This window comes from Amphiura filiformis, chromosome 3 (genome assembly GCF_039555335.1).
Source record: "Amphiura filiformis chromosome 3, Afil_fr2py, whole genome shotgun sequence".
Taxonomy (NCBI): domain Eukaryota; kingdom Metazoa; phylum Echinodermata; class Ophiuroidea; order Amphilepidida; family Amphiuridae; genus Amphiura; species Amphiura filiformis.
In genome coordinates, this window is record NC_092630.1 from 75,176,065 (window position 1) to 75,203,232 (window position 27,168).

The window sequence follows — 27,168 nt, forward strand, 5'->3', positions numbered from 1 at the left end:
TGAGTAGTGCACGGGGAAGTGCATGATTTGAGATGGGCCGCGGTAAGCTTAAACATTCTTAAATTTCTTAACATCCAACACATTTTGTCTTCAAAAATAGTTAAATTTTATGAGTATGTAAGTTTGCTTGTCTGATTCACTCCAAATTCGGAGATAATTGCGTTTGAACACCTGATGCACGGAATGGTGTCACTTCAACCTGTTGTAGTTCTCATCTCATTAAATTTTTCATTAAAAAAGTTGATCTCTTCATGAAGGAAGGTCCTCTCTATTTACTGACCAAACAGGAAAAAGTTTGGTTAATGTTTTCTGGTGGAATCAGGAATTTCTTGAAACACCCTGATATAGGCCTACATTTGGATCAAAACAAGTATGTACGCCATTTAACAGGCCTGTGATTTCTTGTATCGATCAGTTTCTCCATAGACAATACGTGTGTGAGTGCACGCACACAGTAAATGAAAAATCGTTCTAGTGTAAACTGTATTGGCAGTGGGCATCCCTATTATTACATTATTTTTAGAATAAATTGTGGTAAAATACCTCTTTCAGTGGTTTGTTGAGACTTTAAAACAAACAAGGTTTGGAATGAAGCCTAATAATTTTTGTATGATCAAGTGAAGTAGAATTTTGGGTATCCCATTGAAATGTTGTCATCCTGCTGCTGTAGCATCATTCCCCAGTTCCTTACCTTATCTCGTAGGTTAGTGCAAGAACATCTGTATCTGTATATTTGCATTTTGTAGCATTTATACGTTTCAATTTCTTTGCTTTATTAATGTGTTGTTAATCCATTATTAACTTGCTTTCATCTAAAAATGTTAGCATCAATGTCCTTGCACTGACCCATCAATCTGGAGTGGTGCTACACAAAAGTCTACCTCACTTGCATTCTTAAGTCAAATTAATGTTTGTGCATGTTTATGCACATTTTGGTGTGTATAAGAATGGATGAAAGTATACAAGATAGTAGTTGATTTTATTAATAATCTAAGTTGAATTAAATTGTTCACCTGAAAGTTAATCAAGATTGGTTCCCGGTTCGGTAATATTTTTTTACTACATATATACTAATATAGTATATTTGTTATGTGGTGTATTGTTTGCAAATCTGAGTGCCTGGCACCAGATATTGGTGAATAAATGTACAGCATAGCTAAATTTATAACAAGCACACTGCACAACATCAGTGTCATACATCTTGATGTGTTATGGTATTAAGCAAAACACTATTATATTGCATGTTGTACATATGACGGAAAGAAAATAAATGCACATTAAATGTTGCAAAATATACTGCTAACTCTTGATTTGTGTGATAGACCTTGTCATTTTTTTATTGACTGTACTATCTACAGTGATGATAATTTTGAAATATAGAACAAACACTTGTTGCAAAGCAACTACCTTAATAAATAGCTGACAGACCTGGTTTAATATAAACACAACACATAAAGTAGCTACCCCTTAGGCATTAAGGGATTTAAAATGAGCGTTTATTGCGTTTCGACAGTATTTTTTGTGGGACATGAGAGCACCTCGGACCTATCGAATTGCATTCTGAATACGAAGCATGTCTTTCTGATATCAAATAATTTTCATTTTTTGAAAATCACAATATAATACAAATTTTATGACAAATTATAAAAATTTGATATTTGTCAAATTTGTGATATATAACAGTCCTCGAAGTAAATTATATAAATCTAATGATATATTCTTAAAGTGTATGTAGCAGGGAGGAAAAGCCGACGGTCAATTGAAAATTTTGACCTTTCATATTGAAGATATGGATTTTTTCCCAAAAGACCTTTTTTTTTTGTTGGTGTTTTGGGAAAAAATCCATATCTTCAATAATGAAAGGTCCAAATTTTCAATTGATCGTCGGCTTTTCATCCCACCTACATACACTTTAAGTATAAATCATCAGATTTATAAAGTTTACTTCAAGTACTGTTAAATATCAAAATATCAATTTTTAATGATTTGCCATAAAATGTGTATTAAATTGCGAATTTCAAAAATTAAAATTATTTGATATCAGAACGACATTCTTCGTATTCAGAATGCAATTCGATATGTCTGATGTGCTCTGATGTCCCAAAATAAATACTGTCCAAACGTTCATACCCCAGCCCTTAAATTAAACTGAAATGGCAAAAATGCCTAGTTATGTTGTCAATTTTGATGCCTCATTTGTCTTAATAGCCCAAAATTATTGACATCTAGTGATCCTTGGATTAGAATGGAAAAGATGCCAATTCAAAACTTGCACTATACAGTTACTGAATGTCAGAGAATTGCACTACACAGTTCTGAAAGTTAGAGAATTGAATGAACGCAGCTTTCAATAGCGTGACGTTTTTTTTTTTGCGTACACTACATGATGTACGCCAGCATGTGCAACTGCGCGTGAGTTAACGTGGAAGTGAATCCAACTATACCAACGCACTTGTGACTTGTTAGTATTGTATCCAAGGGTTTGCGTTGTAGTTTGAAATACGCAATAATACGATCACGGTTGGACAGAGTACACCTGTTGAAAGCTGTGTTCATTCAAATGGAATTCCTACTAGAGTCTGCATTTTTTTCATTGACAGGGTCTTCATGTAATGGCACAAATTTGATGCACAGATTTTGTGTTGTCTTTCAAAAAGTGGCAGTTACTTTCAACAATGATCATGTTTGCTTTCATCTCAATATTCAGATTTAATATCAATTTGTCTCATATGCTACTGACATAAAGCACTTTTTTACCTCTGCCAAATCACAGACCCTATGGTGAAATTAAGAATTATGGCATATTCTTATTGCCCCAAGCAATTATTTTTTCTCTTAAAAGAGAGAAAATAATTGCTTGGGCAATAAGAATATGCCATGTCAAGAATGGGGGAAACATTTCCCTCTAAATAACTGAAGCTTTGACTTTTCTGGTATAATTATTGAATGCTTTAAAGAGTGTTCACCAATTTTAAAGGAAGGTGACCTGATATATTTGGAAAATCAAATTCTTTAAAACTTACGTATAACATAAAATGTCATCCCTTTCAAGCACTCATGCAAAAAGAAAATGTAAATGTGACTAATTCCTAATGGAATTACTGACATTTATACAGTGTGATATTGGTAGTCTACAGTGTTTTTATTAATGATAATCATCATGATCATGTAATATATTGATTTCAAGTAAAAGGCCATATTTTTCTCATAAACATATTGAAATTTGAAGTTCCAACTCAGTGTATTTCCCAAGATATCATCAAAAAACTGCCTAATTAGTCTGAACTATGGTATACCATAGTTGAGACTAATTCGGCAGTTTTTCGATGATTTCTTCTGAAATACACCGAACGCCAAATTTCAATATTTATGAGAAAAATATGAGCTTTCATCCGATACCAAAATCAGCATTTTGATGAGGTAAAATGGGGGATGAGATTTTCAATCAGGTTACCCACCTTTAATATTGACTAAAATACAAAAACACACTGCAACAACCATTGTTATTATTTTGTATAGAAACATTTATTAGCAAATCGTTTAACAATAGAAATGAAGTACTTCATATATGCATTACGCACACACATTCAAATTAAAATTTTACTATGACTACTGTTTTTGAGACATTCTTAACAATACAGTATATAGAAATCCCAGATTATAATTTCACATGTCAATAAAAGTAATATTACTATATCTCCAAACCTGGAAATATAAAAACAAGTAGAAATTAAGAATCTGTATTACTACAGAGAGGGAGAAATATGAACTATGCATAACTAAAAAGATCATCATCATGATTTGTAAAGATTTATGGAAGCTCAACATATAAGATGTAATAAAATGGACCATAAAATATTTCAGATACAAGAAATTGATTTTGTTGTTCAAAACTCATAATTTGGTGAGAGGAATCATTTTTTGTTTTGAAAATAAAATATATGAAAGTAATTGGATTAAATTTCCTCTCATTTTCCCAACACTTGGTCAAAAAGAAAATGGCACTGCATGTTTCTTACACATTCAGCTATGCACATAATTCCATTTGAGTACAAAAATGTATCATTATTTTTTTTTATTTCAGCCAATAGACCTGGCAAGACCCCAGTAGTGCTTGTATTGAGCACTACACTATTCTGCAAAGACCATTCACACTACAGCTAAAAATAGTCATTTCACCTTTTGCACTAGCCGACTGATCATATAAAAAAAAAACTGGGTCACACTGTCATCATGTGATGCTATGCAGATTGATCTGTGAATGAGGTGTTGATGTGGTGATGTGATTCAATTACCCAATGGGAACCAGACTTCATGATTACTCCATAACTGTGCTAAATCGGGTAGTGAGAAAGGTCTTTGAAAATAGTGTAAATTAAAGTCTGGCCTAAAATATATCCAGCAACCTGACACATAAGTAATTACAATACATAATACATTTCAAAGCAAACTCCAGCATTTAAAACAGATCAAATCTGAGTAATACATGCTGAGAAACTCATAGGGGGGGGGGGGGGTAGGTCATATTGTATTTATGAGGTAATACACCTTTATCAACTTTACACTATAAGTACAAAAATAGAACTAATATGAATATGAGGTTTTTCATTCCATGGAATCCTATGACTATCCAATATGAATCAATAATTTGATGGTGAATAAGGTAGAGAAAATACATCATCATCAAACTGTGGAAAAAAGATGATTGATCTTGGTGAATTGGTAGTGTAGTTTTTCACTAGAAAACTAAAAGAACTGAAAGGAAGCATTTTATGTGGCTAACATAAAAGCCATACAGTCAGCTCAGATAAAACATTATGCATCGAGGGTAGCAGTAGACTAGTGACAGTTTATCTTACATCACTGACAATGTCACCGATGTTTCTTTTCTCCACAATGATTGCATCACCAACATATTAGTTGAGTGACATGAGTCAATGATTTAGTCAGCAACTTGGACTTTTTTGTTGCTTTTCTTGACTTTTCAATTATTGCTCAATGATTGATTGGTCAATGATGACAAAGTGTGATCAGCCTAAATCATTATCGAGGCAAGCCTGAGAGCCAAGACTATAGACAGCAAAACATTACTAAAAGTACAGGTTTACCCCTGAATCAACTTGACTGCATGAGCAGGATTACACTGCTAGTTTAAGTACTTTTGCAATAATTAATCACGCACATAAAAAGTGATACATTACCAAATGTTTACAACATTATCATGTATTAATGATACAAAGGTGCAAGAAATAGATTTTTCTTAAAATACAATTTATATTTTTTTCCAGTATTTCATTTATTATGCAGCTGTGAAAACCTTACCAACAAAATATACTGATCTCTTTAATTTCAATACTGTGTGGTAGTACTAAAAATATGAAAGTGTAGTAAACCCAGAGACACAACTACAGGCCACAGAATAGTATTGTCACATTTGATAATGTGTGTGCCGACTCTGTTTATCAAACACTAGTCAGGAGGTTTGTTCAGTAAATGTGTCAACAATATTTCATTAGGCAATCACGACTCCACTTCTGTATTTAGGAAGTACACATGCTACATCATAACAAAGGATGCGGTGTTTTATAATACAAACAACCTTGAGAAAGATGTTCACTTTTGTTTCTTTTCACCTGCTCAAAATATCAATGTTCAGTTCTTAGATTCTGTGACCTTGGAATACATGCTGTAGAGGTATGTTTTGTCATGTTTGCACAATTTAAATCAATGCACTTATACCAATGGTATTCCATACTTCTATATCCCATGTTGTGATAAACACTACTAAATTATAGTCAACCACATGCAACACCCGGGTGCAACACCTATTTTCTCACTGACTTTGTGCGTTTCTACCACCTTACTAGCATGCACAGCATACATATATAAGACCAACATTTGATTTTGAGTTGTTCAGCCTAGCATCTGTGATTCTTTTATGAGCCATTTCAATGCTTCATGACGTCCCTGCCTCTCAAGCTCCTTGCCTACTATTTCTCTGCACTTCACATGATAGTCGTTTATCCAGGAGATCTAGGAAAGTGGAAAAAAAGAATTGAAAATTGAATCAATAATACAGCCTGGTTTCCATTTTCCTGTTCAGTTTTTTTTTAAAGAAATACACACAATGACAAAACATAAAATCAAAGATGGAGGAGTAGCAACATTGCCCTAATCCAACAGACCCCACACCAAGGTTTACTTTAATGCACAAAACACACACATTTACGTGTTCACACACTTTGCAGACCCCTTCAAATCCTGGAGTTCAAAATCTAACGTGTACAAAATCTTGAAAACGTACGCGTTCAAATATTGCAAGATTTGAATATAGAAACACCCAATATTGTTAAAAACGGTTTTCCAAAATAAAAAAATTCCTCTTGGGCAATGTTTTGGACCCCTTCAGTGTTAAAATTCACAACTGAAAGAGTCCAATAAATTTGAAAATACCCTTCAGCAAAATGCTTAAAGAAAACCCTGCCCCACACCCACCCACCCACAACTACATGTAAACACCAGCAAACAGGGACAGAAATACACTTTTCAAGTTGTTATTGCCTTAGCTTTGACTTACACACTTGAATATGGTCTCACAGCCATGGCCTGTTGAAGTTTTTACACACATGTCAGCATTTATTGTGTGTACCACTGCTACACATAGATTTTTCATGTGGTGTCCTCAATTGATGGTGTTTACAAACACACATGTCCCTACGCACCTTAAAATCTGCACTAAATCTATGATTCATACAGCATAATATGACATGTAATCATTACCTCTGATTCTGTGAGTAATGACGGCTCTACCATCTTCAGTTGTATGGGTACAAGGGTCACTGTCTCAAAGGTCAGGAAAGTTTGATTCTTAAAATGATGCTGAAAAGATAGATGCAAGAATGAACGATTAAGCCAAATATTCCAAACACTAATACTCAAATTTTGATTATCTAACAAACATACCTAATAATAGGGATGACCAATGAACCATCAACTTGATTAGAACACTCCCATAGACATGCAGGGAGCTCAACTGTGCACTGCTTGCACAGACATTTCTAAATTGATCCCATTCTTTTATTTTTCAATATTTTTCTGTAAAAATTGGGGAAGTTAATGCCAATTATATTTTGTAACTATCTTGCAAATTACAGCAACATAACTTATTTCATTTTCCTGTAAGTGCGAGTCAAAATTGGTCCATCGCCACAGTGCGCTTAATTGCCAGTGGCTGAGTTCAGCACTGCTCAAGAATGGCACAAAATATTCATGTCAATAATTTCAGGTGAAAAACGTGGCCTACTGAGCTGTAATTTGGCAGAGTTGCCAGTAATACCTTTATCATACCCTCTGTAAAAAGGTTAAAAAATTGAACAAGTAGATCTCGAGTTACAAATTAAATCACCAGCTTCCCTTTGGAATTTCCATACTCCTTTTGAATCATGCTAAGAAGACACCTTTCTGAACATAAATGTGAAGTTTAGTGCCCAATTCGATGTATTTTTCACCTGATTTCAACCCTAAACGTTTTCTTATATTTAGGCCTATACCATATACAACTTGCTGCTGGCTATACCTTGTTTAGAACTTTCAAAAGAAGTACCTGAATGTGCAACCATAACTGTTTCAAAATAGCCCTTGAAAGTCATGCAGGTAACTCCGAGGTCATGTATTGAATTGTTTTGAATGAGATATACTACGGGAACCAGCACCTTTTGTTAGAAGTCACACATGAGCATGATGAGTGAAGTGGATAACCTCTATTGTTGTGAATGAGTCAATGACCTTCAATGACACTTAAGATTTAATTTGCATACACCTACTAATTGGTCATATTGTAACGGGACCGAGCTTGCCCCTAATACTTATTTAAATGACTGGTGGAGAAGACTAGCCTTCTAAACATACAAGTGGTAGCGTAGTATCAAAGACTAGAATTCTCCCCAAGATATGTGGAATCAGTGATGCAAGAAAGGAGTAGGCTAACAGGTAAAAATGAGACTTGACAATTCTGTTTTATATTTGCTTCTTTTGTTATATCTTGTATTGTTATTTTGCTTTCATATTTGTCTTATCACATATCACATTTCATAAATTTACAAGTAAAACATTGGTAAATACACAATCTCTGTTGATGATCATGACGATATTTCCTTATTTCTCTCTTTTAAATCCAAATAAATTACCAATAAATGCTGCCGAACAGTACATACTATCTGTTTGAATAATCGAGAAGCATAGAAATACAATTTAATCAAGAATCTCTCATCACATGACATAGTCATAGGCTAGGCAAAGGCCTAGTAGGCCGACTACAGAGTACAGTATCCATTTCTGTACACCTATACGAACTTGCCATGCAACAATGAATGCACACAAAATACAGTGCATAATTTTCCATTGGACTTGTGCATGTGTGGCAAGTCACTTGCACAATAGGCATAGGCGCTAGGCCAAAACACCGGAGTGCATAACCACCGGGTGTTGCCACTATTGTGGTAGCTAAGCTGCCCCTAGCTCAATCTGAGCTCCAGAGTAGGGCGATTTGCTTTGGTTGGCAGTGCTTACCTTCAAACTGAGTGAAGGTTTGGGTGGACTATTGTCCACCAAGCAATCTGATTAATTTGCGTGCGTGCACGGCCTTTATATACTTTCCTGAACGCGTTCATGGAACCTTTTGCGGCTGCGTTCAAAGCGTAAGCTCCGTTACTATGGATATCGCGCAGTCACTCCGCGTCAGGCGCTCATTTTCGAAAAGATTTTGAGCATGACGAAATTTAATAACTAGAACAACTGCAACTGCTAAAGTGTTTTTAAATCAGGAATCAAACTGATGACCCCCTTTTTGACCATGTAAAACGTGAAAATACTCAAAATTATCTTAAAATTCTACATCCTTAAACAATTACATCTTAAATAATCCAAAGTTTGATCAACAAAATTCGTTTTTAAGGAAATTTACAATTTTTAGGAAAAACTTGTTTACGTTCAGACGATTGCTGGCCGGGGAATTTCAAAATGACAAATCTAAAATTCTTTGAAACAACACATGAAAAACCTGAATTTTGTCCTCAATATTTACTCGTGATTGGTATGTAATACCTTATTTTGTTCCTGACAAAATTATTTACACAATATTATAAGATCTCTGTACAACTTCTAGCAGAATAGTGAAATTTTGAAGCCAAATTCGCACGTACGACATGACAAATTTTCTCTGCCGTATTTTCAACCCACGGCAAAAACTGACGATCGGCAGGTAAACAAATCCAAATATTTACAAAAATATACCTTGTGCAGAGCCATGCAATCATTTTTAAATGTATAATAACGATCAAAAACTACCACGAACACGTGAGCATCGTGACTTTTCTCTAAATATGAATTTGACAAGAGCTAACTTTTCGTATTTCTGCAATGGACAAACACACAGGAGGTAAGCTTAAAAACAGGCCAAAAATCTGAAATCGCATTTTGGCTCTCCGTTTCAATATTAAACCCAATAACATTGAAATTTTTGGTTGTGAAAAAAAAAGTTTACCTGGACTTTGATTTTGCAATTTTGATTTTGTGCCATATCGGCCATCTTGGATGATTTTTGGCAAAATGTTCTCTAAATGCATGATTTCAATGCCTCTGTTTGAAAAAATAATTTATGCCATTTCATAAGAAACCCCTTTGATACTTTCACAATAAGCTTGTTTCATGTTTGCATATATGTTAAAATAAAGAAATATATAAAGGTAAATATATGCTTATGCCAATTTTGCTCCCAATTGATATTTTTGGACCTTGTCATTTTATTTCGTTCCAATGACCGGTCAGAATGGGAAACTTTGAAAATTCATAATTCGAAAAGTTTTTGACCGATTTTGACAATTTAACCACCAAAATACTTCTATTAATGAGTTCTATCCAGAAAACAATATTTTGTAGCAATAGGGGCAACATGAAATTTTGATGGTTATCCCTACTAATAACGAAGAAACTAAGGTAGTTGCCCAGAAAACACCAAAATGTTCTTAAAATGTTATTAACATGTTATAAATGCTTTTGGAGTGTATTCAAAACGTAATGTCAGGCTGTATAAAGGTCATGTATTTAAAGCACTGCAACAATATTTTTAAAATGTCAAAATATTATTGTAAAATGTTTTTGGGCATAATTGTAAAATATTTGTCTACACTTAAAGATCCATTTTGTTGTGCAGAAATAACACAGCTGTTTTAGTGATGCATGTAGCAGCTTTGAGACACACTATTAATTCACAGCGGCCGTATTAAAACATATTTTTACCGTATATATAACTTGACATTTTCTGTAAAACATTTTGTATTCGCTGGGTATCAACCATAAATAATTCAGAAATAACAACAGGAAACAATTATTTGCCCATTGCTATGTTCCTTCAGTACTTACAGCCCAATCTACAGAGCTTATCCCTGGGCTTCAAGGGAGAACAGGTGATTAATTGTGTTTTCAACTGATTGAGTGTCCCAGGTTAAAGAAGAAATAAAACAAACAAACAATGCTATATCTTTATAAAATTGTACATTACCAAACCCTGTTTGTCCATTGTAATTACAAGTGATTTAAATCATCTCAAATATTCCATTGCACAATATTTGTTTTACTGTGATTGCAAGGATAATAATGTTCCATGTTTTCCACAATACAGCACTGGCTATATATAGAGACGAATTTCATAGTTCTAGTCCAATAAAACAGCACTTACTGTGGACGTTTCGAAATCTGTCAGATTTCTTTATCAACACTGATGTTGTTGTGAAAACCTTCTGTGTACAACTCGTTGTTGCTTAGCAACACGGTTGCCAGTTGGTTTCTTCAGGAGTTCATCAAACATGTGAGTTGAAGAAACCAACTGGGTACCGCATTGCTAAGCAATAACAAGTTGTACACAGAAGGTTTTCACAACAACATCAGTGTTGATGAACATGTTCAGTAACAGCACTGGTTGCTTTTATTTGATTTACCTTTGTTTCAGCTGGTACTGTTACTACTACATTCTCAGTACGGATTCCAAATGCACCGTCTTCATAATACCCAGGTTCTGAAATTGAGGAGAAGTAAATTTGATGAAGTGTCTCACATTCTTTTTTTTAATCAGTCTATTCTTTGAACACAAAGGTTCAGAATTATGTAATATCTCAATTGAATACCTAAGTGGAAGATGGGCCAACCCACCATTTTATTGCCATGTGTGAAAGATGAGCCAAAATCCACTCTCTAAATAGTCTTCCATGTACACTTAATCATGGTTTTTATGGAAGAAAGGCCCAACTCCATGGAGTTGGGCCCTTCTTCAAATATTGGGTTAAAGAGGAATTTTGTTCATCCATGAAATCTGCTTTTCACTACAATAAACTTTCTTGCTAACATATTACATTGTCAAATTTCTGTAGCTATTTATAACACATCTGCTCACGGAACTGGCACTTGCAGTATATTAGTTGAAGAAGAGCCCAACTCCAGCTCAAATTAAGACCTGTACCGTTGCCATGGAAACATATATAATTTTGAATGTATGTAGTATTGTATGTTCATGTATTAAAGGTCCCCTGAGGATGAAAACATTCTGTCTATAAAACTTTTTCAAATAATTAAGTTTTTCTTAATATCTTTTGATGGAGTTGGACCCTTCTTCCACTCAGGTATTCAATTCAACTTTAACTTGCAATAAATAACCATGGCAAAAGTAAACTGCAAATTAATGTTCATTCTGCAATGAAAACATTGGGGATTTGAAGCTAAATCAGTTGATAATGCTACACCTTGTGACTACAGTCTAATTGTACTTGCTTCCCATATGATGCTACAAATCCAGTTAAACACAAACCCAAGATGCATTTCAGTCTGGTGTGTGATTTACCCCATATTACTATAGACCTAATAAGTACAAAATAAAAAAAGGCATGCAGGACATACCATCAGACATAAAAATACATGCAGTGATCCCTGCATCCATTGGGTTGCCATTGGCTGGGCTTAGCCTACACCCAATCAGATGTGGTCCTTCATGAACAAACAGAAAGGAGCCTACGCCATGGCCCGTACCACATTGGTAATCCAAGCCAATATCCCATAGAGGGCGTCTGGCAATTGAGTCAAGCAACATACCTATAAAATGACGACATCAAGAAAACATATTAATAATCTTACCATCTGATAGAAATATATTGGCTGTTATCGGGGTGTCCGGTGGTCCAGAACGGAAGCTGATGGACTGAGGGCCTTCATGGACATTAAGGAATGATCCCACACCGTGCCCAGTGCCATGAACATAATCCAGGCCTACTTGCCATAAATGTTGTCTAGCAAAGGAGTCTAACAATATACCTGCAGTAAACATCACATAAAAACAGTACATAGTTATTTATTAGAGATGGATCACACAGGGACAATTTAAGCTCAAAAGCAGAGAAATGTAGGATTACCAATATATCCCAATGGTACACATTAATTAGTGGTGTGCACTCAAAAGTTGTCTGTAGCCTTTCTACAAAAAGTACAAGTCGTAACATTTTTTAGAGCACCTATTTTTTATGTTTGACCCATTTTTATTCATTTCAATTCATTTGCATTGAAGCCTGTGAGTGCACATTATATAGAAAAGGAAGTCCAGATTGGCTAATACAATCAGATCAGGGATGAAGTAAGAATCTCAGCAAGAATTACCTTTTCGGTAATCCCAAGAATGCTTCGCAAAGAAACCAAGATATTGTCATTGTTAATGTCGTTGCACACATTGAATGGCCTGTGCAGTTAGCCAGTAACAAAGTGTGTATTGACAATGACATAGTTTTTGTTTACCTGCATAGGCTTTCGGGGTAACTACATTAGATTCCACAGATGAACAGATCCATCTTGCTCTAAGCGACGCACACCCAGTTAATGAGCGACATATCCCGGGTTTTGTGTTCCCTTTTGCAACCCTTCATGAGCACTGAATGCAAGATTGAACCTTTTTATTCCATTTCTTGTTTCATTGACTATTTTCTGTTGTTATTATTATTATTTGACGTTTATATTAACCAAATTGGCCCCCACTTCTGTTTTTATGCCGTGTACGCGTACCACAGAAAAGAAGTGATTAGTTCTTCTCCAAAAGCTAGTATAAAATCCTAGTCCATATTTTGTAACAATTTTTGATCATTCTGTTCCAATTTTCTTTCAAGTGACTTCAATTTCATGCATAGAATATTACTACAGACTTTTTTTTTCAAAACGAACCATGTTTACAATTACTACAGACTATTTCAAATACATAGCTTATTCCACATGATTCACATCAATATATAGATTACCTTTGGTTCCACTAGGGAAGATGGCAGACGCCAGTGAAATAACTCCTTTGAGAACCCTGGTGAAGCATTCCTATATAGGCACAGACAAATAAACATACACAAGATAATATTATGAGAAAGGTTTTTAAGACAAGTCTCCACATACATAAATGACAGCCAGTGAAAAAATTTCACTGACTATCCAGGATTTGAACCTGGGACCTTCGGATCACCGGACCGATACTCTACCAACTGAGTTAATGAGTCAGATGGAGAAGAGCAGTGATGTTATTATCTATAGGCCTTCAGTTCAATACCAGCCCTCTATCATCTTCTCATCCAAGAAGTTTTAAGAAAGAGGTTTGGAAATCATTCCGAAATCGCATTCGAGACGGAGAAATAAAGTTAAACTATGTGGGAAATTAAATATGAGAAAGGTTTTTAACACAAGTCTCCACATACATAAATGACAGCCAGTGAAAAAATTTCACTGACCATCCAGGATTTGAACCTGGGACCTTCGGATAACCGGACCGATGCTCTACCAACTGAGCTAATGAGTCAGATGGAGAAGAGCAGTGATGTTATTATCTATAGGCCTTCAGTTCAATACCCGCCCTCTATCATCTTCTCATCCAAGAAGTTTTAAGAATAATATTAGTTATAAGTTACGGAATATGAACACTATATTGGTGTTGTGTTGCAATATAATGATTCTCATTCATTTCTAACATTAAATTTGGAATTGAATCAAAATACTGGACTTACTATTTTTGCATGTGATAACATCACACTTTATCAGGCAACTGACATGCTGGTAAGTCCAGTTACTGCAACTGGATGACTGAGAACATTCATCAATTCATTTTTAACATTGTTTGAAATGGAATATCTTATTTCATTACACCATATGATAAGCACTTCCTGTAAGTGCTAGGTTCAAATATGACACCCAACATGAGATGATAATGATATCACTACTCTTGGGAACATACCTTCTCATGTGGTGTTGGAGTGCCAAAATGCATGGTCCTTGTCACATCAGTAGTGCCATCTCTGAAAAATAAAATTTAATTAAATATACGAAGTCTGAGACAACACTTACAGAAAACTACAATATTGGATGTCATTCATGTGGACTACATTCTCCACATACACTCAAATTGAATGACATTAGAAACCAAGAGTAAACTGCATGTGTTGAGTTTCATGTGTTACTACTAATAAAAACCACATTACACACAAATAACACTACACTATTGTGTAGCATAAACTAGAATACACACACAAAAAAAGTTTACTGGACACAGGGCAAAATCAAGGAAATTGCTGACAAGTAAGCACCTAGGAAGCTGGTGATAAATAGGAGCACCCTACGAGAGATTCAGTACCAGACACAATGTTAAACACTGATTCTTTGCAAATAGTTGCAGGTACTGGCAAAGGCAATTTTCTGCCTCCTTGGACTATTAAGTAGTACATCCTTGTTGTATATTGTATTAAACACATGTATGAAGAGTATTCTGATATATTCAGCCATTGAACTCACCTGTACTGTCCACCTGAATCACATAGATAGATTTCCTGTGTATTAATAGGTCTGTCTGTCTCAGGTTTAGGACTATAATGTATAATAGCACCATTGGATCCTACACTAGAAATAGTGGTGAAACTCAAACTAACAAAGTCAGCTTGCTCCCTGGATAGATGGGGTAAATAAGAGATGAAACATATTTATTGATACAATATATTTATTGACTGAAGACATTCATTCAAGTCTATCCTTTAAATGAGAGACAAGGCTACATTTACCAGACTGAAATTAGAAACATTATGTAGAACAAGAAGTTCTTAAGTTATCAATCAAAATATATAAACTTTTGATTTTAACTCACAAATCTTATGACCACATAAAATGTACACTAGCAAAGCACTATAAAGTTAAGTGACCGGGTCTTACCTTCTGAATCCCTCCAGTTTATCAGCACCAGAAATCTCTGTTATGTTGCCTTTTGGAACCTGTCAAATTTTAAAAAAGAAACAACTCCAATAATGAAACTTACATTGAGAAGGATCTGTGTTAGTAGATTTATGTTTTAAACTTTGGATTATAATTTAAATCTTATATTGAGAAGATTTTTGTGTTTCTTTGTTTTGCTTTGTTGTTTTTATTTAGGGGGTACTGCTGCCTTTTCCTTTTAGTTCTTATTATCAAATCATGTGATACAGGGATAATGTATCTTTTGTTCTACCCCTGGAAGTACCCCAGCTGTGCCATTTCCATCACACACAAAAACAGACTTTTGTATACAACAGTTGGGTTCACTTTATAGCTACACTTTATACAAAATTACTGAACATGTTCATCAAGCCTGTTATTGAAGATAGAGACAAATTTCATAGTTCTAGTCCAATCAAAACAGCATTTACTATGGAGGTTTTGAAATCTTGAAACATCCACAGTTAATGCTGTTTTAATTGGACTAGAACTATGAAATTCATCTCTAGAAATACAAAATATTATACTTGCCTCTTTTTCAAGCCAAGAGAAATATTCACACAATGCAACAGCATCACGTATCTGAAAAAATCCAATATGACATAATTAATTGAGATAGCAAATCAATGCAGATCCAACACACGACTTCAACAATTCACTTACACATTTTGCACTCTGCTGCCACCACCACAACAAATACTTTTACAACACTGCTAAATAATAAGGAATGCGTTTATATTCACACAGTATTGATAAATGTGGCGGTAAATTGCTACAAAGAACATAATCTTACTACTACCCTCTTTTACATTTACAAAAGGCAAGCAAAAGTGTCCTCATTTGTGTCTATGGTTATGTAAAATGTTTGATAAAATCCCTTTTATGTTTCTACACTTTATGCAGATGCAAACACACATTAACTTACTCCTTTTACTCACCTATTATTAGTTTTCAAAATAATTGAAAAATATGATTCAACTTCAAAATTTAGAATGTGTAGGGCTCTACTTACATGAGCATTTCTCATGCCTTCAATCTCCACTGGATTCTTAACAGCTTTACTAGTACATGCTGGTGTTATCTGCAGAATTCGTTGATCCTGAAAACAAGAATTAGAACACGACATTCCTAATAATAATTATGTCACAATAACTCTTTGCCAATTCTCAGAAAAGCAAATTGGCAAGAAAATTCTCAAAATAGAAGTATGTAAACATTGGAAATTAAAAGCAACAACAACTTTGTGATTTATAGCCAAATCCACAGGCCTCTGCATTCTTTACCAAATTGTCAATGACTACTGTAATACCAATCCATAAACCATTTAATAACTATTTGAGAGACTTGCAGCTGAGAAGCACACACCCTATACATACCACAATAAACATTCACAGCCAGGATCAGCTCCTATAGTTTTGTATGTTACAACAGGCCAATTACCAGTCAGTTCTTGGCTCAAATTTCAAGTTAAATCAATTTTTCTACAAGACCAAATTAACAACACTGCCAAAGCTCAAACTTAATCACTCATGCATCAGAGTCAAGCACCCTATTGATTGAACTATATTGACTGATCAATTTATCTATTTATACAACGCTGATTCAATCCAAAAAAAAGTGACAGGAACCAACTGGGTCAGGCATGAGACTGCACTTTCCTAAAATAAAAAACTGAAAAAAATGAAAATGCTCGTGAAATTTGGCAAAAAATGCCCAAAACAAGCTGAAATTAAATACAGTTGCAGAAATTTTGAGTAAAAAAAATTTAATTCAGTTTAAAAACTGAAAATTCTCATACCTGATCATTAAGAGTTTTAACTTATTTTGGAAAAAATCTTTGCTGCTCCAACTCTGCTTGTCATGATATTTACAAACATGTATTAATAATACTTACCTGTGGTATGCATGATGCTAAGGCAAAACTTGACTTTGGGCTCAGCTGAAAAATAAACAAACAAACAAAACTTAATGGATAATGCAGTGTGTACCCTTCCATTTCCATTTAATATCACAACATGCTAAATCATGTTGGCCAAATCATCAAAATAAAATCACAAACATGTCTTGACATATTAATAGAAATACTCAACTTGGGTTTCCAACATCCATTATTAGTTTATGTTGCATGTTGAACTTTTGTATTGTCAAAATTGTCCAATTGATGGTCAGCTTTTCATCCCAGCTACATACACTTTAAGTACATATCATTAGGTTTACTTCATGGACTCAGGGACTGTCTTTTGGAATTTGCAGGAGAGCATTAAATAGCTCTTCTGGAGCCTTCAAGTAGAGCTGTTTAGAGCATTTACCATGTTTGTTGACATATTCATAGACTCTAGAGGGCAGTATATTAAATTATTGGCCACAGCGGGCGGCGGGCAGTAAGAGGCCGGTCGACTGCATATCCATTTTTACACACTTTTCAATACGGAATAAATGCTAACCTCTCGTGACATCATCCAAGCAGCAAAGTTCATTTCCCATTGAAAAGCGTGTAAAGACGGATATGCAGTTTACCGTTCTGGTAAATATCAAATAATTTGATTGAAATAAAATAAATACATTTAAAAAAAAAAAAAAAAAAAAAAAGAAAAAAAGAAAAGAAAGAAAAAGAAAAGAAGAAAAAAAGAAAAGACAAAAAGAAAAGAAGAGAGAAAAGAATGAAAAAAAAAAATGTATATATAATAAACCCTCCTGCAAAAAAAATAATATAATAAAATAAAATAAGATAAAAATTTTCATTTTTTTTTTTTTAAAATTTTTGGGTTGGCATGTCATGGCATCTATGACTATACAGTATAAGAGCACATTCTTAAAAGGTATTTTCATGCCCGGTTTTCATGACTATCTTGACTGATATTTTGTTTTTAATTTCATTTGTGCAATTAAAACACGACATAATATAACATCACACCAGTACTCTGTGTTTAATGTGTGGTTTTTTTGCAGCTGTTTGACATTCCATATTTTAATAGTTTAAAAACTCATTAAATCTCAATTCTCATTAGTCAATATACATTAACTCAATCAACATTCAAGTAATATCATTGCATTAATAATGGATGCAAAAAACATGTCGGTACTGCGGTACTACTGCCTTGAAAAAAATGCTATGCAAAGTTTGGGAATTGCTATACAAAGCTAATGTTGCAAAAAAAATGAGTTAAGACGAACCCTGCGCGTTTAGTAGATGGAACTTCAAGGCGCAAAGTATCTTTAGATGATCTAAGGCCAGCTCGACCAGGTCTTGGAGATACATTGCTATCTTAATAACATTTAGGCCTACTTATCTATCTTGTTACTTTGGGAAATGGACACACCAATAAACTAGTGCTTTGTATGAAAAAATGTAAATGCTGAGCTGTGAAGTACTTACCCATGTTTTGCCGCATTTCTTGCCATCAGTATAGACACTTGACAGGAATGATTGAATCTCATCATATGGATGTATGTGTACTCGCATGTCACTAGTATTGAGATGTGCCTTGGCAGCCTCTGTCAATTTATTCTCATCAATAAACAGACTGGAAGAAGGTTAAGAATGCAAATTCAATTTATATTTTCTTTATACATTCATATTAATGTCATCATACTTAACTTAAAGATGAACGTGAATAATCTTTTCTTTTGGACGTGGAAAAAGGGGGATATTAATTAACAATGGCAAGTATAATAATTATTGACATATAGACGAGTTGATGGTTAATAATATTTGTTGTCAAATGATATGAGTTTGATTTTGTCACTAATCTGTTTTCTCTTTAGCATTTGCTGGCCAACAACCCAATCAGAGGTTGTTTTGCAATGTGATGCAATATTAGACAAACTTACTTTGCATTTTATACAACGGCACAATCATCTGGTCTATCATTACCATATAGGGTCTCGTATTTAATACAACATATGTTTGGGATTTTCAATTGCAAAGTTTTCTCTCATCATCAAATTAGTTTCATAGTTTGATCTTTGATCTCCAGTCCAACCCAAGCAAGCATTCAAGCACATATGATTCTCATATATTTCAGGAGATATCAAAAATTGATTCCTTTAAATCTTTTTATGAGAAATTTTATGAGAATGTTACCGCTTCTACAAGTAGCAAAATTTGGAAACATTACATCCCACTCTTGATATTGGTTAGTCACTATTCAGATTAAGGTGACACTTACTGAGTTGAATCTTTACCCACTACAGCGTAAGAAAAGAAGACAGGATTGAAATCGATATCAGAACCTCGCAAGTTGTACAACCCTAAAAGATACAAAATTAAACAACAGATCAACAACAAATAATGTGCAGCCTTTGTTTGATATCATATCCAAAGTATGAGCAGACAATATAGGCAAAAACAAATCTGCTTGCCTACATTTACCACATTATGTGTATGATAATTTGAAACAAAGTACTTGCTGTCACTCAATAAGCTTTAAATCCTTTGAAGTTTTTATCTAACAATTTGTTTGCAGCCAAACACATACTAGTAATTAACAAAATTGTATACGCTCATCAAATTGATTGTGTAAATTAAAACCTTTTAAACAATAGTAACACTTTAATAAATTCGTAAAATATGAGCACATTTTGTAACTCAAAGCTTGAACATTGAATACTTACATGCCACCTCATCTAGAGCTGTCATAACCAAATATTCAGCTCCCTTTTCTTTCATCTTTTGTCTCATCAATGTGATCTTATCAGGCCAAGAGTGTCCTATGCGAAACAATGAAGAAAACAGATAAGGCTGCATTTTCTCAGCAAATCTCAAAATGACATATGTCAAACATTAGTTTTGAGTTAAAAATAACAGCATCAGGCATGTAGCTAGGGTGTGTGATGAGAGTAAACATCTTCAAATGTACCAGAGGCAGCTCAAATTACAAAGACAAATTTATAAAGGGACCATGTTTCCATTTGAAACTGTCAAAGCACCACCAAAAAGTCTTTTTAGGGAGGTTACTTCCACTTTTTGTATGCAAGTGATTTGTTTTTTGGGGAAAGGTCCAAGTTTTGGAAATGCCACACCTGCAAAAAGAAAAAAAATCCTGGCTATGGGCCTAAACAGCACAGTTAGAAAAGATTATTTGTGGGAGAATTTTAAGCAAATGTAAACTTTGTAAGGAGGGTAAGGTGATATGTTGAGAAAATTAAAAAATTTTAGGCTTACATTTGGAGATCATATCTGTAGAATTCCATCTACAAGCATATTTGACGTAAGATGAGTGGTTTTTTTTGACGAAAGAGACAAAAGGCAGATACCCTCCACAAAAAACATTATTTGGAGTTTGAGCAACTATATTACCGATACAGGCAGCTGTACAAAGAAGTATTATCATAAGACCAACTTATTGTTATATTTTTGTGGAGGGTGTCTGCCTTTTGTCTCTGTCATCACAAAAAAACACACTTTTCATTTAGAGGCATATATGCTTGTAGATGGAATTGTACGGTATGTTATCTTGGAATTAATTGCCAAAATGGCATAAACATTTATGTATCACTTACCTGAATATTTCATTGTTTGTACAAAGACTTCATCAGCAGGTGGTGCAGGTCTCTCTTCAGCCCATACTTGATCAATCAGGTTGGGTTGTACAGGTACCATATCATGACCTGCTGTCTTCAACGTTCCTGAAAACTGCTTCCAGGAATCTAAATCACAAACAGTATGTCATGTCACATGAGTTTATTGTAAAATAGTAGCACTGAAATATATTGCCTTTACAATTTGATTCATATTTGCCAAATGTAAAGGAATAATGGCAAAGTAACAATGGTTTGAAGAACTGTCCCAATCCTATCTCTTTGATATCAGGAATTTGATCAAATTTTATGGCAAAGTGTTTCACAAAATGTTTTGTCAACAATTAAATAACATGAAGTTTGAATGTTTTGCAGCCAGTTTTGAAAAACATTCATATTTGAATGTAATTAAAATATTTTATACCCTTTTAAATATATATTGCCCTTTATATAACTTGGCTCTTGAATGTTTTCTGTACAATGTTTTGCATTTGTTGGGTAGGCTTACCTATTGAAAAGAGGAATGGATCCACCCCAACTCTGGAGCTTTCTGGCAACACCTGCAAAACAATGTGTTTAAAGTTAGTTAGTTGTAAGTTTGCTGAATAAAGTGCAAAAATAGTAATATGTTGTATATGCCCATCATACACATACATACCACAGACATGCATATGCCCATCCATGCCACATATGAAGGTATAACACCAGAGAACACAGTGACTCACATTTTTGCTTCTTACTCTCTGACAGCCTGAATTCCTGGAAAAATATATCTTTGCCTTTATTTTTGTAGAGGTTCGTCTGAGCAAAATGTAAGGACTGGTATATCTACCCTAGTATTACCACATACACACTCTCACAATATGATCATCATGCTTTCATATATGGTGCCCCCATACCAAGCATGGGAATGCTCTACCCATAGATTTATAAACACACAGATTGGAATTTTTCATGCCTATGCCCTCAAATTCAGCTGATGCCAGTACAGTGTTCAGACCTGGCGACATCGTTCATCTTACACGCTAAGTTTATTTTGTGTATGCTTGCACTATTTTTGAGTTTGCTCACGCAGTACCTGACTTAGAGTCGACCCCATAGGCAACATGCCATTATTCCACAGTATGGCTCTACCACATCACATAAGACACTATTATAAACTCACCTTGACTAACCAATCCTCCTGAGATGGAGTATTAGGCATACCTTCCTATATGGGAATGCTCTACCACATCATATAAGACACTATAATTTATAAACTTACCTTGACTAACCAATCTTCCTGTGATGGTGTATTAGGCATACCTGAAAAGATTAAACATGCAGAAAATTAACAGAAACATAATGTACCATTATTCTTATTATCCCAGATATTAGTGTTACTGGACTTATCTTTACTGCATATTTGATATAAATTTTAAAATATTCAAAAATATAAATACTAGACTAATTAAATTAATTAATATAAATTTAACAATCAATGTATTTACCATGTTTCATAAGGGTCCAGTTTTCATCCATTTGGCTGGCAGCCTGAAGATAATATCTCCCATCAGTCCACAAGGCTGCTGCATTATGGGTAATAATGGCAACACCTGTCAAAGAAACAATAATAAATGGTTAAGATTAGTTTGCATTGACGTTAAAAAACACAGAAAATAGACAGGAACAGAAGAGATAGAGTAACATAAAGTCACAGGCAGAAATACGCAAACCCACACACACACACACACATTGACAAGGAACGAGAATGTGTATAATCATGTGTGATGGGAAGAGCAACATATTTCACAAAGGTCATATTCTACCAACACTACTGCAGAACTTAAGAAATACCATGGTGATATAATGTAGAGATTCGCCTAATGGCGTATATGGGCTCCTGTGACATAACTGGAATGGGCACAAACTAAAAGTGCGCTACTGTAAAAAACCCACCAGCAAATCAGGGCACAGTCCCTTCAATTTATGTTGGAATTTTCTGATGAAGTTGCTCTCTATTTGTACATGAAATGATATCCCAAGGCAAATGAGCCAATGTGTGCCATTAGGTGAATCTTTACTGTATTTGATTTTATCAAATAATATATTTTATGCGATCAAACAAAATCAGTCGGAACTCGGAAATATTAAATTCTCAGTTTCTTATCGGATAGTAAAAAGCATTTTCAAATCTGGATTTTACAGAAAACCCCATTGGAATTGAACAACCAGTTTCAAAGATATGAGCAATCAAAAAGTTTCCAAAACAGGAGGAAACAAAAGGAAATATTTCCTTTGTTCGGCTATATCTCAAAATCAATATTTCCGAGTTCTGACTGATTTTGCTTGATCGCATCACATAAAGCAAGTGCTCACAACACAACTTCACATGTTTTTCAACAGTTTCTGTGTGTGAGAAATTTTTTAAGCCAGCCGGAATTCTTTATGCAATAATTCTTAATGCAACATTAACTAAAAAGACAAGTACCGAGCATCATCTTACATGAATGCGAATGAAATGAAAATGCTTACCAAAAGATCCAGTGAAGCCAGATATAAAGCTTCTTCTGTTATCACATCCTGCAATATATTCACTCTGAAATAAATCACAATCAGAAAAGCATTAACCTTAAATTCATAGCTTTCCTGTTTAATACATACAATCCACTGTCAATGGGCTATAATGTCGACAGTGCTTGTTTTGAGATACCGGTATGGTCCATTTCTCAACTCTTTTACTGATTTTTACTCCCTCTTTTAAAGCAACAGGAAATGTTATCAGTGTAAAGCTTATTCCAAAGCAAATTTGCCTGTCTAATATCTAGAAGAAAAATACCAACATTACAGCCCATGGTCATTTGTGGTGGACTTGGACTATCATGTTATATGACATGGGATCGACACTCATATTCAAATACACCTCACAAATGCATTACAACAACAAAATCAAGTCTCTAAATTTAAGCACTCAGTTCATAACTTTTGAGTACAATTGAGTAAAACAAGAGTGTTTTTTCATACTAATAATAGAAGTCTACCCACCTGAATATGTTGATACAAATACAAATTGCATTAATCTACCGATTATGCGAAACACAAAAACCCTCTCACACAGAGATTTTTTCTGACCTGTCCCTACGACCGACCTATCGGCGCCCTTTGAGTTGAGCGCATGCCTGCAACGATCCCTGTTCACTCCCCACCGCCCAGAGAAATAACATACCGCAAGGGGGTTAAGGGAGGCGGGATCAACATATTCAGGTGGGTAGACTTCTATTATTAGTATGAAAAAACACTCTTGTTTTACTCATACTTATACATAGAACTACCCACCTTCAATGTTGATACAAATACAAATTGCATTAACATTGACTAGCACCGCTAATAGGTGGTAGAGGTGCGGTCTGTTATTTAGACGCGAGGTCAGGAAAATCCCATTTTGCTTAAAAAGCAAGATACCAAGAAGATTGCTTAAAAGCAAAAACCCTGAAAATTGCTTGAAAAGCAAAAACAAGAATTGCTTAAAAAGCAAAACATAGACTAAAAAGACAATAGGATTTCAAGAATGTCTACAAGTAAAGTTATTCAATACACTTACGACCTGGTCATTCCTGAAAACAAATAAGGTTAGACAATCAATGATTAAGACATTAATGCTAATTGTTATCTTGCCCTTATTGTCTGTTAGTCGAAGTCCTCGTCAAGACTGCTTTAGCGAACTTGACCCTGGAGTCGCCCCTCTCCGACATTACGCAGATATGTATCAGTAAACGTGAGGCGGTGCTCCAAGATATAGTTTCGCAAATCTCGTTCAGAGTGACCCCTTTCTGAAATGCCCACGAGCCTGAAACTGCTCTAGTAGAATGTGCCGCAGGGGCACATGTTCCTTCGAACGCTTTAGCATCTACTATGAGCGAAACCAACCATCGTGCTAGTGTCTGTTTCAAGCTGCCTTGTTAGGTTTAGCATGGGTTATAAAAAGTTGGTCAGTCGATCCCCTAATATTACTGGTCCTATAAATATAGTGTTCGATAGCCCGCACAGGGCACCATAGTCTATCTTCTCGCACGGATGACTTAGTGCCAATCCTCGGAAGCAAGATGGACCCGTGTTGAAACGCTCTGGCGTTCATTTTTAGCTATGAAACCTACTTTAAAGGTCATAGAGACGCCATTGCGTGAAAAAACAAGAGTTTTGAACGATAAAGCTTGCAATTCCGACCTCGACGGCGGTTGCTAAGCGCTACCAAAAGACCGTTTTGAGAGTGATCTCTCGTAACGTGGCAGATTTCATCGGTTCATATGGTGCTCCTTTGAGAAGCTCCAAAACTTTGCTTAGATTCCATGCAGGAACGATTCTACGTTTAGGGGACGAGAATTGTACATGCCATTGAGGAGAAGACGGATGTAGTCATTCTTATATAGAGTTGATCCGTCCTCAAATCCCTATGGATCGCTGCGATAGCCGATTTATAGTTGCTAACTGTGGCTACCTGTAAGCCAGAGTCGAACACTTCCGTGAGGAAGTCGGCTATCTGAGACTGAGTTGCTCTGGCAGGAGAGCAATTTGTCTTTTCGCACCACTTGTAGTATCGACCCAGACGTCCAGAATAGATTCCGAGTGTTGAGTCTTATCTACCGTGGGCGATGAGGTTAGCAGCTTTTTGTGAAAAGCCGCTCTCCTCGCAGCGTTGCCTGATAACGGCCATGCAGTTAACCTCAGATGACCCAGCTGAATGGTCGGCACCACTGTCTCCAGATCCTGCTGTCTCAGGAGGTCTGGTAACTGTGGAAGAAACCGAGGTGTACCTATGAGAAGGTTCACCATGGGCCGAAACCATAGATGCCTTGGCCAAAAGGGTGCTATGAGTATTATGTTGCAATCTTCGCTGGCTATTTTCTGTATTACTCTCTGTAGCAGCGAAATTGGAGGAAATGCGTAGGCCGTCATTCCTCTCCAGTTCAAGTGGTGTGCGTCTACCGCCATTGCTCTTGGATCTCGCATCCTGGAGCAATATACTGGTAGTTGGTGGTTGCTTGCTGATGCAAACAGATCCACTGTCGGATAAAACATTACTCGGAAGATGGTTTGGACCACCTGAGGAGACAGTGCCCATTCTGTCGGGCCCGCACCTCGACCTCGAGAGAGGTCGTCCGCTAGAATGTTTGTGACCCGGCTATGTGGATAGCCTTGAGTGACATTCCTCGATGGTGACACTTCTTCAACAAGCGAAGAGTGTGCATGCACAACAGGGGAGATTTTGTACCTCCTTGTTTGTTGATGTATGCTACCACCGTCGAATTGTCCGACTGCACTATGAACTTGCAACCCATCAACTGATCTTGAACGCCTGGATCGTTCTTTCTACCGCCCAGAGTTCTAACAAGTTGATGTGAGACTTGGCTTCCGTTGGGGACCACAGGCCCGAAGCCGTCTCATCCTGAATATGACCCCCCCAGCCCATCTTCGACGCGTCCGTCGTGATGGTAAGCTGAGGAGGGGGCAGGAAATCTGACCCCTATGTTCAGGTTGGCCGTCGTGGACCACCACTTGAGTTTGTCGCGGATCAGTTCCGACATTGGAACCATCCTGTAAACTGAGTGGCAACTGGGTCTGTAAACGCCAGTAGGTGCAGCTGAATTGGTCTCATATGCATACGACAATTCGGCACCAGGTCTACTAGACTGGCCATAAGTCCTAACACTCTTAGCCAAGCAGTGGCTGGAGCGTGACTTTCTGCACTGAGAATCTTGACGCATTGTATTATGTTCATAATTCTCTCCGGAGAGGGGATGGCCAGGCCCTCCGATAAGTGCAGACGGGCCCCCAGAAACTGGGGATCTGTGTCGGGACGAAGTTTGATTTCTTCACATTTATCACAAAACCCAAACTCGTCCACGGTCTCTTGAACCATTTTTATATGGTGCAGAGCCTCTACCAGCGACCGACTGTATATCAGCCAGTCGTCGAGGTAAACGCACAGATTGACGCCCTTACTTCTGAGATAAGCCGCCACTGTCTTTACTATACGAGTAAAGACCCGTGGGGCTGTGGAAAGACCGAATGGAAGACATCGAAACATGTATGTCTGGTCTTTCACCCTGAACTTGAGCCATTTCTGGTCGTGCGGGTGGATGGGTACATGAAGGTACGCATCTTTCAAATCTATTGACGTTGCCCAACAATCTTTGATTGGACATGTCAGAACAGTTGCCAGAGTCTCCATCCTGAATCTTCGTGGTTTGATATATTTGTTCAATGGTTTGAGATTCAGGATGGGACGCCAGTCTCCAGTCTTTTTGGGAGCCAGAAAGAAGCTCGACCAAAACCCCCCTTGAAAGGGGGGGAAGACTGGGACTATGG

The 27,168-nt window shown here is 35.9% G+C and overlaps 1 protein-coding gene across 7 annotated transcripts in view; it reads right to left on the reverse strand.

Annotated features, from left to right (window-relative positions):
- Positions 1-4,318: 4,318 nt before the first annotated feature.
- LOC140149121 (xaa-Pro aminopeptidase 1-like) overlaps positions 4,319-27,168 on the reverse strand; it is a 30,889-nt gene continuing 8,039 nt past the window's right edge. For 5 of the 7 annotated variants that reach the window (XM_072171298.1, XM_072171297.1, XM_072171296.1 and 2 more), the window contains 19 exons: positions 23,338-23,401; positions 22,314-22,418; positions 22,088-22,128; positions 21,332-21,383; positions 20,806-20,952; positions 19,918-20,013; positions 19,473-19,554; positions 18,680-18,827; positions 17,198-17,242; positions 16,316-16,402; positions 15,835-15,885; positions 15,265-15,323; positions 14,854-15,003; positions 14,300-14,360; positions 13,326-13,395; positions 11,947-12,138; positions 10,995-11,071; positions 6,781-6,879; positions 4,319-6,033 (listed from right to left, as the gene is read on the reverse strand). In XM_072171298.1, coding sequence (XP_072027399.1) covers positions 5,914-6,033; positions 6,781-6,879; positions 10,995-11,071; positions 11,947-12,138; positions 13,326-13,395; positions 14,300-14,360; positions 14,854-15,003; positions 15,265-15,323; positions 15,835-15,885; positions 16,316-16,402; positions 17,198-17,242; positions 18,680-18,827; positions 19,473-19,554; positions 19,918-20,013; positions 20,806-20,952; positions 21,332-21,383; positions 22,088-22,128; positions 22,314-22,418; positions 23,338-23,401 — 1,746 coding nt within the window. In that variant the 3' untranslated portion in view covers positions 4,319-5,913. Of the gene's footprint in view, positions 6,034-6,780; positions 6,880-10,994; positions 11,072-11,946; positions 12,139-12,180; positions 12,358-13,325; positions 13,396-14,299; positions 14,361-14,853; positions 15,004-15,264; positions 15,324-15,834; positions 15,886-16,315; positions 16,403-17,197; positions 17,243-18,679; positions 18,828-19,472; positions 19,555-19,917; positions 20,014-20,805; positions 20,953-21,331; positions 21,384-21,988; positions 22,030-22,087; positions 22,129-22,313; positions 22,419-23,337; positions 23,402-27,168 lie in introns of all 7 variants that reach the window. The other 2 variants (XM_072171299.1, XM_072171300.1) reach the window with 2 other exon arrangements.